At 38.8% G+C, this 13796-nt stretch overlaps 1 protein-coding gene across 1 annotated transcript in view; it reads left to right on the top strand.

Annotated features, from left to right (window-relative positions):
* Window positions 1-13796, top strand: part of LOC134529275 (filamin-A) — a 786080-nt gene that overhangs the window by 581898 nt on the left and 190386 nt on the right. The window contains exon 31 of the mRNA XM_063363172.1: window positions 10555-10727. Within this exon, the coding sequence (XP_063219242.1) occupies window positions 10555-10727 (173 nt within the window). The remainder of the gene's footprint in view (window positions 1-10554; window positions 10728-13796) is intronic.

The following is a 13796-nucleotide window of genomic DNA, read 5'->3' as shown; positions in this document are numbered from 1 at the left end:
AAAAATAATTCTTAGAACTACAGTTAAATATAACTTGGGGATTAAATTCTTAGTTCTGCACGGTTTCCATCACCTATTATAACATAGGGGGGGTAAATGTAAAATCAGCATTTCACACTCACTCAGTAGAGCAAAAACAGCTGTGAAATATTAAATCAGTACTGACTAGAACTTAAGATGTGTTATCCTATACAGGATGTTTTCTGGGTGTAATTGTAACCCTTGAACTGAAATTAATTGAAACTAAATTAACATTAATTCTCAAAGAATATACATTTTAAAAAGTCATAATTCTAAAATCAGTGTTCACAAATTGAAATCTTTTCAAATTAAATTTGAATATCAGAATAATTTATATTTACTCCCTAAGCAATGACAAAAGACTTTTAAAGTCGTTGGAATAACAAAAGAGTTTCACCAACCTTTAACCTAAGCATTAAGATGCATTATTAGTTAAACTTATCTTAAACGTTGTTTATAAGTACTCCTTAGGTACGACTGTGTTTTACTCACAATTTTCATGAAGATAGAGAATTTGTCTCTTGTCATGACTTGAACACTTAAACTCTGACCTCTCCTGCACTCTGTGCCTTAACGAACTTTACATCGCAAACTCATTCCCTCCGAGGGGCAGCGTCTCCCCCATGGAGTGAGCCAGAGTGAAATCTAATCTTTACATAGCCGATTCATTACCTCTGAGGGGCATAGCCTCCCCCTGAAATGAGCACTGCTCAACTCCTCACACCTGCTTAAGAAGTCTCTTGTCACATGTTCCAGAATGTTTGTCCCGCCCTACCCAAATTTCGTAACCAGGGTTTGGGTGAGCTGAATTTTTGTCCTTTTCGTCAGCGGCACACGAGCATAGCCCACGCTGTGCATGCCACAGCATGACCTAAAAACTTCAGGATGTCTACCATGCCAGGCACACAGCTATGGTAATGCCTCATTGTGGCATGTTGTGCGTTGGCACAACAAACACCCATGCGTGCAGCCACACTACCGCTACCAAGTTGTCACCGTGGCTGCAACACCCACTTTGAGACTGAATCAGGAAAACTAAAATTCAAATAAGATGGGTCCTGAAAATTCTGAATCGTGACAATACCGCCTTCTTTAGGAGCTCGAGCCCAATAATGTTACCTCCAAAACTGAAAATTTTAATTTTCCAAACTGACCATAACCTCACACAACTGGCTTGCATAGTATCTCATATCTTCCCCAATATCTGCTTCAGAAGTTTTTCCATTCCCACAACAGACTGCTTACAATTCTGAAACATCATCCCTAGGCATTACCATTTAGCGTAACAAACACATAACACTCCTATCTTTTGTTATTTTTTTTGTTTTTTAGTTTAAATTTTTTTTATAAATTTTAAGGCAAAAAAATAAGAAAAAAATTTAACTTGCAAAAAAAATGCAGGCAAAAGAAACATATCAGTAGATACTAAAAATAACTTTCAGAGAGTTTTCCCATAAAAGTGTAACTCCCTCTTTTGCATGGGCTGATCAGCAAATGCTAATAGGGACCAAGCAGAAGGCTGGATTACAATAATAAAACCCAGGCTGATGGTATTAGTTTATAATATTCAAAAAAATATCCAACATCTACCACCATAACATTCAGTTAAACAAGAAAAATATAAACAGTAACTATTCCACATCAGAAAAATTCATTAATTTCCTCACAGGCAACAACCATCTTAAAATTATATAAAGGCACATAATAAAATAGTTAGGATAACCAATGTGGGTCAAGGTATCAAGCAATGAGGGCATACAGGCAGTTCCCCTCCAATACAAAACCTTCTGCCTCACAGGTTATCAAACCACCTGCCCCCGTCTGGTGCACCGGTTACACCACACCACTTATCCCCATTAAAAAATATTATATCATAAAATGTAATATAAATATATTAAAATAGAATGTGTAAAATTTCTATACAAAAAAATTTAAATTATTCTGTACAGGTACTATTAAGCACATTAATATCATCAAGGAAGACTCACTGGCATTTCAGCACCAAAGAGATAGAGTGCTACTGATTATTTGAAACTGTACCTCCACTAGTTATAAAAAAATTAATATTAAAACACTAAATTAAATAAATTCTATCAAGACTATGCAATTAAATTACAAAAAATACTATACAAATAAACCAGGTCACCATACTGGGCTGGCAATATATCCTATACCTACTATGTACTTTGTAACAACAATATAATGCCGCAGAACGTTTAGAAAATTAACATCACCTTGCAAGTATTATAATTATACCTAACCATGTATCAAATGTTTCCTCAATACACTATTTCCTTTTAAGAATTTACTTTATAAACTTCAATAAGGGTAACCACCAATAAATATAATAAAATAATTTAAACAGCAACCTATAAAATAACAGAATATAATCAACTTTACTTTAACAGAAATGGTGATTTAACTCTCAAAAGAATATTAATTATTCGTATACATTTCCATAACAAAAGTTATGTTTATTTTTCACAAAATACTTATACTTTTTGTGTGGCAAACCTGTTTAAGCCTCAACGCTACCTAATCGCCAGATTTACAGCCGAATTCTAAGTCGCCTTCAAAAAATAACAACAACGAAGCCGCGACTCAACGTTACATACAAAAAAAAAAGGCAATACATTAATTATGAGCACTACTCCACAAGACAAAAATTAATTCTGAGGATGCCAACACATAAATAAAATGCCAACACTTACAGTTTGAAGGAAGACTCAACTTGGAAGAAAACATTAAATTGCTCCCAGCAATTTACAGAAGTCTTGGAGAAACGGCCCCATTCTCTCGAACAGCTGACGTGCCTTGAAGTACCCGTGCTGATGTCATCACAGCTGCACCGATTGCACTAAAACTTCCATTTGTAGACTCCGCCTTCTACTTGAACACCCAAGCATGTAGAAAACGGTATCCTTGTAGGAGAATTCTTCATATCTTCATTCCCTGTGAAAAATCTCTCTGCAGTAGACTTCACTCTTATCCTCGGCAAATAATATAATCGTAACTTCTCGTAGCTCCATGTGTAGATTCATAGGAGCAAAACATTTTTTTTTCGTAATCAATCCAATGCTCCGACGCAGTTCAGCTTCATTTTCTTCTCCACTTGCTTAATAATAATCACATCCCTTCTTTAAATTAATGCTCGTTGAATTAATAACTCTTCCGCCAATAGATGTAAGGAGAACCTCGCTTCTGAAGTACTGTCGTCTCGGGCGCGATGCTGAATTTTCATTTTAAAAAGGCCAGTCATTTCTTGTGTAGTCTTGCACAGTTAACCCGTTTTAACTCCTGCTCCAACTCTTCTCTCCAGTAGGTACAACATTACTCCCCGAGGCGACTCACATCAACTCTCCAAACCAGCTGTCTCACCCAAAAGCCTAACGCGCGGCCACTGCTACCAATTCCTTCTACCCAGCGCTAAATTCCCTCACGTGCCGACCACACTAACACCAGCGCTCGCGCCTCAAACTCTCACCAGATCGTAGCGCCGCATGACGAAACAGCAACTAACCAGGCCGCCGCACGTGCTCGCACACAGATAGCGTGCACGTCTGCGCCCACGCCTCAATCAGACACAAAACCTAAGCAAACCTAATGTGGCACTCAAAAGAGTGTCACAAGAGGTAATGACAAAACACTTTTAGTCAGGGCAGAAAACAACTCTTGGACTTCCAGAACCAAGTCATCATCACATCATCACATCATCTTCTTTTTTTAAAAATCTTAACAAAAGTTGTCTAATTCTTCCTAACAATAATTAAATGTCCACCATCAGTTCATCTTGAAAAAGTAGGGTTCAAACACGTAACATAGTATGGCAACACAGGTCCATCATAGCATACTGCTCTCAGTGACACCAAGTCCATTTCTAACACTTATATGTAATCTTCCTGGCTTCTTCTTTTTCTTTAAAAAGTTGTAGATTTTATTAGTGGGCCATGTTAGGATGGGTATGAGGAAAAAGTGGCCTCTTCCATCCTATACCTATACAATGCCTAACCAAAAACACTATAATGACCAAACTATCCCATAAAAAAAGTGAATGATAAAAATTAAAACTGTTCTTCAAAGAAACAAATGAAGATCCATACTCCTAACTGAAATTTTACTTTACTGCATCCCTCTCATACCTTGAAAGTCAAAATAATTATTTCCTGTACTTAATTAACAAACTGTTCTTGAAACCAAACCATTTTTTTCTCAGTTAGTACCAGTAAAATCCATGGGAACAACAAAGAAAAAAGAAACTGATATTTGTCTTAACAATTACTTTTGTCACAGCAAAGCACACAAAAAATAAATCCTGCAAACATTATGACCACCACTGCAAAACTATATCTTCACTGAATAATAAAACTTAATACTTAGCCATTGCCATAATTTGTTTTCTCAGGTAACAAAATTTTAGTTTAAACACTTTTCAAAAGAAATCTAAGAAAACATTTAAATCTGTTGTCAGTAAATAAAAATTTAACTTAACATTGACGTCGTTCCTCCTATGATAGTAAAGTCTGGTCTCCACTCCACCAGTACCAGTCCCTGCTGGCAGAACGCACCCATGCATCACGTTTGCATGAGTCAAGATAGTGAGTGTGTTCACAACTAAGTAAGTGCTCCGTGCCATATGTTAAGTACCTGTATGAGTACCAGTGTATTTAATTCCCGTAAGAATTTATGTAGTCGTAATATTTATGAAAGAAAGTGCATCGTTAAGTATGTGTGTGACCCCTTAAGAGTACGTGGTTTGAAGAATGCCGTAATATATTTTGCCGCCCCATGCCAGATTGAGTACATAGTGCTCACTGAGTGAATTTAATAAATATTAATAGTCTGGCTCCAGGTAATGGAGTAGCCCACAAGAGACGAACAGTCTCTGGTTTGACTGGTGTTTTTTAAGTAAAAAATTACCATATAGATAATACACATATATTTAAACCTTCTGTCAGTCATTTCCCGCGTGGGGAATTAACTAAATAAATTGTAGATGTTTGCTTTATGGCTGTGGTGCACGAGGGTAAACAAAAATCTCGTTTACGAACGAGCCAAAATTTTCAAACGTAGACAAGAATACAGTGAACCAGCTGACGTATTTATAAATGATGTGTTTAAACTTGCGGAAACGTGTGAATTACAGACCTTGAAAAATGAGCTTATCACCACAGTGTTGGTCATCGGTGTAGCAGACGATAAGCTGTCCGAAACACTACAAATGGATAGCACACTCACTGCAGAACAGGCTGTTAAGCGAATAAGACAGGCAGAGACAGTGCGCCAGCAACAACAAACAGTGAGACCAACTGAGATGTCTATTGATGCCATACGGCGTACCAGAAATTACCAACACCAGCCAAGGAAGCAGCTAGCAGTAGCACAGCCGGTACAGCCGAGGACGCAGACAAGTGATAGCCATCAACACAACAAAGAAGCCGCTTCAAACAGATGTTCGAAATGTGGTACCAGCCCTTCACGTCCATGGTTTAAGTGTCCGGCCGATAAAATCAAATGCCATAAATGCACAAAGAAAGGGCACTATGCACGGTGTTGCAGAAGTGTGGACATACACGAGTTAGGCACAGCAGACGTAGGCCTAAGTGAAACCGAGGGTAATTATTATTACATGGGGGAAATATCGGCCATGGAAATATGCTCAGATCCATGGTTTATTCACGCAAAGGTGGGAAACACTGTGGGGAAGTTCAAGGTAGATACAGGGGCAGATGTTACTGTCATCGGACAAGAGTTAAGTGAAAAGTTAGGCCTAGTCATCACACGCACCAGCAAGAAGCTGTTTGGTGCTGGTAACCGGGCTATCGACGTTGTTGGGGTAACTCAAACGGCTATGTGTATAGGCAAACAGCGCATTGAGCAGGAGATATTTGTGGTAGCAGGTCAGCAAATACCGCTGCTAGGTAGGCCAGCCTTACGAGCCTTTAACATCGTCAAAGTTGGTGATGGTAGGATGCTAGAAGAAGTGCAGGGGAAACTTGGCACACATAATACCAATGTTTTTATTAACAAGTTTCCAGAGATTTTCAGGGGGTTAGGGAGACTAAAAGAAGAGTATGACATTGTGCTAGAAAAAGACTACACACCGTATGCAATTTCAGCCCCAAGAAGAGTAGCTTTGCCTCTTAAAGAGGTGGTCAGAAGTGAACTACATAAAATGGTCCAAGAAGGTGTAATTTCACCAATCAGTTCCCCAACAGAATGGTGTGCACTGATGGTGGTAGTGCCTAAGAAGAACGGTGCGGTAAGAATCTGCGTGGATTACACAGAACTGAACAGGTATGTTTGTCGGGAACGTCTCCAGTTACCTTCTGTGGATGAGTCATTGTCACAGCTAGGAGGAGCAAAGGTATTCACAAAACTTGATGCATCGAACGGGTTTTGGCAAGTGCCACTGAGTAAACGCAGTGCAACCCTAACCACATTTTTGACACCATTTGGATGCTTCTATTTTAAGCGCTTACCATTTGGTATCAACTCGGGTCCAGAACATTACCAACGAAGGATGCAGGAAATACTAGAAGGGATGACGGGAGTTGTGAATCAAGCGGATGACATACTCATCTATGGGGCCACGGTGGAGGAACATGACAAACGGGTAGACCTAGTGTTGGCAAAGTTGAAAGAGGAGGGTGTCACACTCAACAAAACAGTGTCAGTTCAGAGTGCTCACAGTAAAGTTCTTAGGACATATAATAGGCAATGGTGTTGTACAACCTGATGTGGAGAAAACGAAAGCGATAAGGAACATGCCAGAACCTACAAATGTCCATGAATTGCGTCAGTTCCTCGGCATGGCCAACTATCTGATGAAGTTTATCCCACATCTATCGAGCAAAATACAGCCACTAAGAGCATTACTCATTAAAGGCAATGAGTGGTTTTGGGGCCTCGCACAGAAGGAGGCATGGCAGACTGTCAGAGAAGAGCTAATGCAGCATCCTACACTTGCACTGTATAAGATAGGTGCAGATGTTAGAATCCTGGCAGATGCCTCATCGTATGGGTTAGGAGCAGTCCTAGAGCAGCGGCAAGAGAACAACTGGAAACCGGTTGTATACGCGTCCAGGAGCCTGAGTGAGACTGAAACCAGATACGCCCAGATTGAAAAAGAAGCACTGGCAATCACATGGGCATGTGAAAAATTCCGGGAATATATTATAGGCACAAGCGTACACATTCTCACTGATCACAAACCACTGTTAGTATTGTTGGGGTCAAAAGCACTGGCAGATTTAACTGCAAGGCTACAGAGGCTGCGAATGCGGATGATGTGTTTCAGGTACACCCTACAACATGTGCCTGGAAAAGACTTTCACGTGCCGGATGCACTGTCAAGGGCGCCAACAGAAAAACCATTGCAAGAAGGCAAGGACATCCTTGAAGAAGAGTTGCACATTCAGAATATAATACAAGAAACACCATTTTCAGATGTGCTCCTGGCAGCAATCAGAAAAGCACAAGAAAGTGACCTGGAATGCCAACAGCTGAAAGAAAACATTTTGAATGGGTTCCACAAAGATTCTGTATACTGGCCTCTGAGAGGAGAAATGACATATAACAAGGTCCTCATCATGAAAGGAAATAGACTATTTGTCCCACAAGGTCTTCGATCGGACATGCTACGGCGCATACACGAAGGGCACATGGGAATAGTAAATTGCTGTCGTCGCACAAATGAATCGGTGTGGTGGCCCAACGTATCCAAGGATGTCCAGAGAATAGTAGAGAGCTGTACAGTTTGTATAGAACATAGAAAACAGCAATCAGAAACATTGAAGACTACACCATTACCTACTAGACCATGGCTCATGTTAGGCATGGACATAATGGAACTGCACAGGCAACACTATCTGATAGTACAAGACTACTTCTCGAGATTCCTAGAGATTGTTAGCCTAGATAAGATCAGGGCAGAGGCTGTTATAGCACGACTCAAAAACATGTTTGCCAGGCATGGGATACCTGAAACAGTAAGGACGGATGGAGGAACCCAGTTCACATCTGCAGAATTTAAAAAGTTTGCCAGGGACTATGGTTTCACCATGGAAACGTCCAACCCAAGATTCCCTCAGTCAAACGGGGAAGCTGAAAAGGCAGTGGATATTGCAAAACGTCTTCTCTCCTGATCAGAAGATCCAAATTCACTGTTAATGGTAGAGAGGAAGCTGGTGCCATCATGGAATGCAGAGGCCATGCTACAGTTCAGGAACAGAGATGAAAAGCTGAAAGAAAGGAACAAGAAGAACCACGATGAGAAAAGTGGAATACAAGACTTACCAGCACTTCAGATGGGTAGCAAAGTATGGATCACAGATATGAAGAGGTATGGTCGAGGGAAAAATATCGCACAATCGCCACGATCATATGTAGTTAATACAGAAAAAGGGACACTACGGAGGAACAGATGGCAGCTGATAGAAGTGCACCCACAAAAAGACGAGGACAGGAGGGGCGACCAAATATTAACAGGAGGAAGGGCAACTACAAGTGGGCAGGCCAGAAGAGAAAAGTCACCTGGTCTGGCAGAGAATCCTGCATTTCAAGTTTTCCCAGGGAGCTCACAGAGTTCAGGAGGAGCTTCGTTCTTCCATGACTCCTTGGAGGAAGATGTGCGGAGCAAGGTAACGGAAGGAGCCAGGAGAAATAGCAGGCAAGAATCGAGTTCAGGAGGAGAGCCCTTCCGTGGATTCTCAGACGAATATGGACAAAGGAGGGAAACTGAAGGAGCCAGGACGAACTACAAGCAGCTGCCAGATAGAACAACGCAGAGTGGGAGAGCAGTAAGAAAACCTCAGAAACTGGACCTATAAAAAGAAAGTGGGGGAGATGTAGTGTTGTATATATTGCGTGCATAGTGGTTGATACAATTAGGCAGTTGGTACCGTGGGTGGCGGGCAGTGTGTATGTAATGGCGGCGCGAGTGACAAAGATTCGTAAACACTACAATCACTAACAGTCTTTCATTTATCTTTTAATGTTAATTATTCGCATAAGTAGCAAAACACATCAGGATTATTTACACAACTCATTCTACTGGAATTCATTTTTTATCATTTTTGATCTATCCTGAATGGCTAAAACTCCCCTCAAATTTAGTTGAAGCATTGAAATGAAGGATGGGATTCCCATTCTGAGGTATCCCAGTGACGAAGTGGGAATTCCCAGCCTGGGATATCCTTGTGACAGTGGCTCGAGGCAAGCAGGTCGATTTACTTCTTTTTTCACACTTATCTCAAAAAGTAAAGCTGATAGAAAAAACTAATTTCATATTTAGATTCTGTGCCCCAAATATAGCTAAAATCAGTTCCATAATCCTAGGCAAACAAAAATTTTCTTGTTGGCCTGTATAATTAATCAAATAAGTTATAAGTATATGTGAAAATAATTCTAAGAATTACAGTTAAATGGAACTTGGGGTTTTGGCCTTACTTGTGCACAATTTCCATAAACCTATTAAAACATAAGGGGAAACGTAAACTCAGAATTTAACATTAGAGCAAAAACAGCTGTGAGATATTAAATCAGCACTGACTATCCTACATTTCATCGTCATGCACAGGGCATTTTCTGGGTGTAATTTAACCACCTTAAATAACTTAACATTAATTCTCAAAGAATACTTATTTATTACAAAAAGTCTGAATTCTAAAATCAGTCTTGAAAAATTAAAGTTAAATGTCAGAATAATTTATAGTTACCCTCAAGCAATGAGTTATAGACTTTAAAAGTCCTCAGAATGACAAACTAGAGAAAAATTCACCAACCTTTATCCGAACCATTAAGATGCATTAGTTAAAATTACCTTAAACCTTGTTTATAATTACTCCTTAAATGCAACTGTTCATTACTCACAATTTTCATGGAAATAGAGAATTTGTCCCTTGTCATTACTTGAACACTTAAACTATGGCCTCTCCTGCACTCTGTGCCTTAACGAACTTTACATCGCGAACTCATTCCCTCCGAGGGGCAGTACTTTCCTTGGAGTAAGCTCAACTACTCACGCCTTTTGTTAGAAGCCTGTGTCACATGTTCCACACCATTTCAGCCTTGCCCTACCCAGATTTTGTAACCAGTATTCAGGTGAGCTGAGTTGGTGCCCATTTCATCGACGACATGAGAGGGTAGCTGTAAATAAGATGGTACTTAAAAATTCTGAAGTTTGACAATATAAATAATTTTTACAATCTATTTCACGTGTAAATTTTGTTACAAACTTCATCGTTCATGCTAAAATAATGGTACACGTTGAATTGTAAGTACGTTTAATTTATATTCTCTCTTATTTCTCAACTTAACTGATGGCTATTTTGTTCATCGATTAAATTGCATTTCACTGTAATATGGTATTTTGAATGACATTTAAGTATTTTTTTTTTTGTTTTATTGCAGTTGGCCATTTTTAAATGGTCCTAATTTGTTTTTGTCTTAAAATATTTTAAAATTGTTCTTTACATATTGTTTAGAAATACAATGTCAGAGTGCAATAATTTTTTATTAATTAATTTTTTTTAGGGTATGGAGGTTTGTCACTGTCAATTGAAGGTCCCAGCAAAGCAGACATTCAGTGCAAAGATAATGAAGATGGTACATTAAACATTTCATACAAACCCACTGAACCAGGTTACTACATAGTAAATCTCAAGTTTGCAGACCATCACGTGGAAGGCTCACCCTTCACCGTCAAGGTATGAATACTCTTTTGTAATACATAAGATATTCATCCACTTTAAAGAAAACCAAGAAAAGCCAATAATGTTATCATTGTGCTACCTTTCACCATTTAACAACACTAGCCTGAACTTTCATCTTCTCTTACTACACTATCCATAACTTAGTATTCTCTAAGCACTGTTGTTTACGAAATAAAAGTTATGGCCAAAAGACTACGAAAAACAGTAATTTGGCCTTCTTGACCACAACTTTTCTGTTAAAACAGCCATAGGTCTAAAAAAAATTTGGTTTGCAAAGATGTAACATATTGTTTTTTATTCATGGCTACATTTCTTTTTCCATATCAAGTACTCCTTTTCTTAGCTGTGTAACAGTGACTGTTGTTTTTGAACACTACAAGTAAATAAAAGAAATTTTAACTGCAGATACCTAGATTATTTGCGAAACATAATATTTGTTTTGTGAAGACTTCAAAGATTTCTCTTATTTTGTTATTTGTTAGCAATTTTTTACAATTTTTTTGTCACTATTTCTCTTCTAGAGAGAAATACAAACTACCTTTATCAGAAATAATATGAAAGTAATGATAAGTTAAAATGTATTCTTACACCTATATAGCCCTTCAAACACAAACACATTGAATAACAAAAATGCATAAGTGAAATTTCTGATGTGATAATTTATAAAGAAACATAGGTGCAAAAAAACTAATTACATGATAGAAATCAATTCCAATCATAAATATTATCATTAGTTACCATTTAATAATATTCTCTGTTTTGAAATAGTATCTGTGAAGAATATGATACTCCTCTGAACTAACATTTGCTAATTATTTTATATTTCACATCTTAATTAACCTCATTTTTGTAAATTTAATTTCATCAGTCTGTCATTTTATACAGATAGTTAAAGTCAGTAGCGAGATAACACCTTCAACCCTAATTTTAAGGACAGTAGGATACACGATAAGGTCACTACAGGCACCGTGCATGGTTTTGAAAATTGTACTGGTGGCGTTGTATAGTGTTTGACTGTGTAAAACTATTATGTGTAACCAAACAAACAAAATTGTTTTGCATTAAAAGTATCAAAAATAGTGTGTGTTTTTTAACTGTCTGCTTTACTTCTTGCTGCCTTTTTGTTAGGAAGTAGTGAAATTACTTTTATTATTTGTTCTTGCTTGTTTAAAATGTAAAATATATTTCCTGTTTTAGACTGCTTATTGTTAGGAATGTAAATTTATCTTTCTGTATCTAGGTGTGTATGCATATTTGGTTGTTTGCACTTGGAGATGGTCTGTGTACTATCATGAATCTATGTGAAAAAAAAATCTTTATGAAATAGTGACCAAATTTATTCACATGTACACTTAAAATGCTAGTTTTGTTTAAAAAAAATTATCATTCCCCACTACTAATATGTGTGGAAGAGCAAAATGTTTGCCGAATCACTTCATTTCCTTGATTTTATACATACAGGGTTTGTTGGGAAAGTAATAGGACTGAGTCGATTTAAAAAAATTTATTGAGCCAATCGTTACAATTCTTTAAAAACTTTCAAAGTAGGCTCCTTCTGCGTCGATGCAGCGCTGCCACCGCAATTTCTAAGCATTGAAGGCGTCACGGAAGGCATTCTCCAGAATAGCCTTGAGAGCCGCGGTGCAAGCTGCTTGGATCCCCTCTGTCGTCTCAAAATGCTCGCCTTTCATCAGGCTTTTCAAGCAAGGAAACTAAAAATAGTCCGGGGGGGCCACATCTGGGCTGTAGGCCGGCTGCGGTAGCGTTGGGATGCCAGCCTTGGTCAGGTAGCTGTTCACAAGGCGGTGTGAGCCGGGGCGTTGAGCAGTTTTGGGACCATCTTGGCACACACCTTGCACATGTTCAAATGCTCCGTCACAATGTCATGAACCACAGATTTAGGTAAATTTAACATCTGGGCAATTAAACGAATACTCAGTCGACCATCTGGGTTTAAAACTTTGTGCACACGAGTCACATTGTTGGGATTTGTCGAAGTCGAAGGTCTTCCAGCACGGTCTTCATCGGCGACCTCTTCCCGGCCCTCCAAAAAGGCCTTGTGCCACCGAAACACACCACTTCTTGCTAAAGCATCATCTGGGTAAGCCTGCTTGATCATATCAAACGTCTCTGTCGCAGATTTACCGAGTTTCACACAGAATTTAATCGCGTACCTCTGATCTAACGAACGCTGCATTTTCGGCTTGCATCACTCAAAGAAACACGTCGTGCGAAAAAGCCTGTCCTGACTCTCCAGCTGCTCGGAGACAACTGACCAGCCGCTCGTTCGTTAGCTAGGAACCCCCTCTACCGAATCCAGTCAGTGTGCGCACGCTCCGAAGTACAGTCGTGGCGGAAGAAAATCAGTCCTATTACTTTCCGGATGAACCCTGTATGACCACTAATACACACATTTTCCCCTTTAAATAAACTATTCTCAGTAATGATTATATATTTAATCAGTAGGAAACGGCATGTAATTTGAACATCACACATAAATAGAGAAAGTATTAATCAGCGTACTCCATGTCCCAGAGAGAGGTGTGTTGCGATAGTCCTGCAAGTTTTACACAGTAAGTAAGTAAGTAAGGATATGGAATAAAGATGATATTTAGAAAAATGAATTTTGCAATATTACAGATAATAACAATAATAATTTTTTGCAGTATTTTGTGATTCACAAATTTCCTGCTTCTAATAATCACTAGGTAAAATCTTGTTGCACAGTTCAAACAATCTTGTTATTTAATGTGCAACTTCTCCCATGTACTTGGAAAAAGAAAAAAAACACCTCTCGGCATGGTGCACGAACATTGACTAAAACCTAAAGCCTTCCTTCCTTTTGTGCTGGCAGTGTCCTGGGCTCGCTGATGTAATTCTCAGCCAATCATGGCACATGACATCAGAAACTTCCACGAAATTTTTAAACTCCATTCCCACAACCATAGCAATTTTACTCTCTGTAACAATCCCATGACCGTGACTCAACGCCTAGCCTGTGGAACAAATCCTCTGTCGTGGAAATAACCAAGGAGAATTACGTCAGCACGCCTTCCTACACAA

The sequence above is a fragment of the Bacillus rossius genome, chromosome 2 (genome assembly GCF_032445375.1).
Source record: "Bacillus rossius redtenbacheri isolate Brsri chromosome 2, Brsri_v3, whole genome shotgun sequence".
NCBI classification, from domain to species: domain Eukaryota; kingdom Metazoa; phylum Arthropoda; class Insecta; order Phasmatodea; family Bacillidae; genus Bacillus; species Bacillus rossius.
Note: the sequence above shows the minus strand (reverse complement) of the source record. Positions and strands in the feature narration are given on the sequence as shown.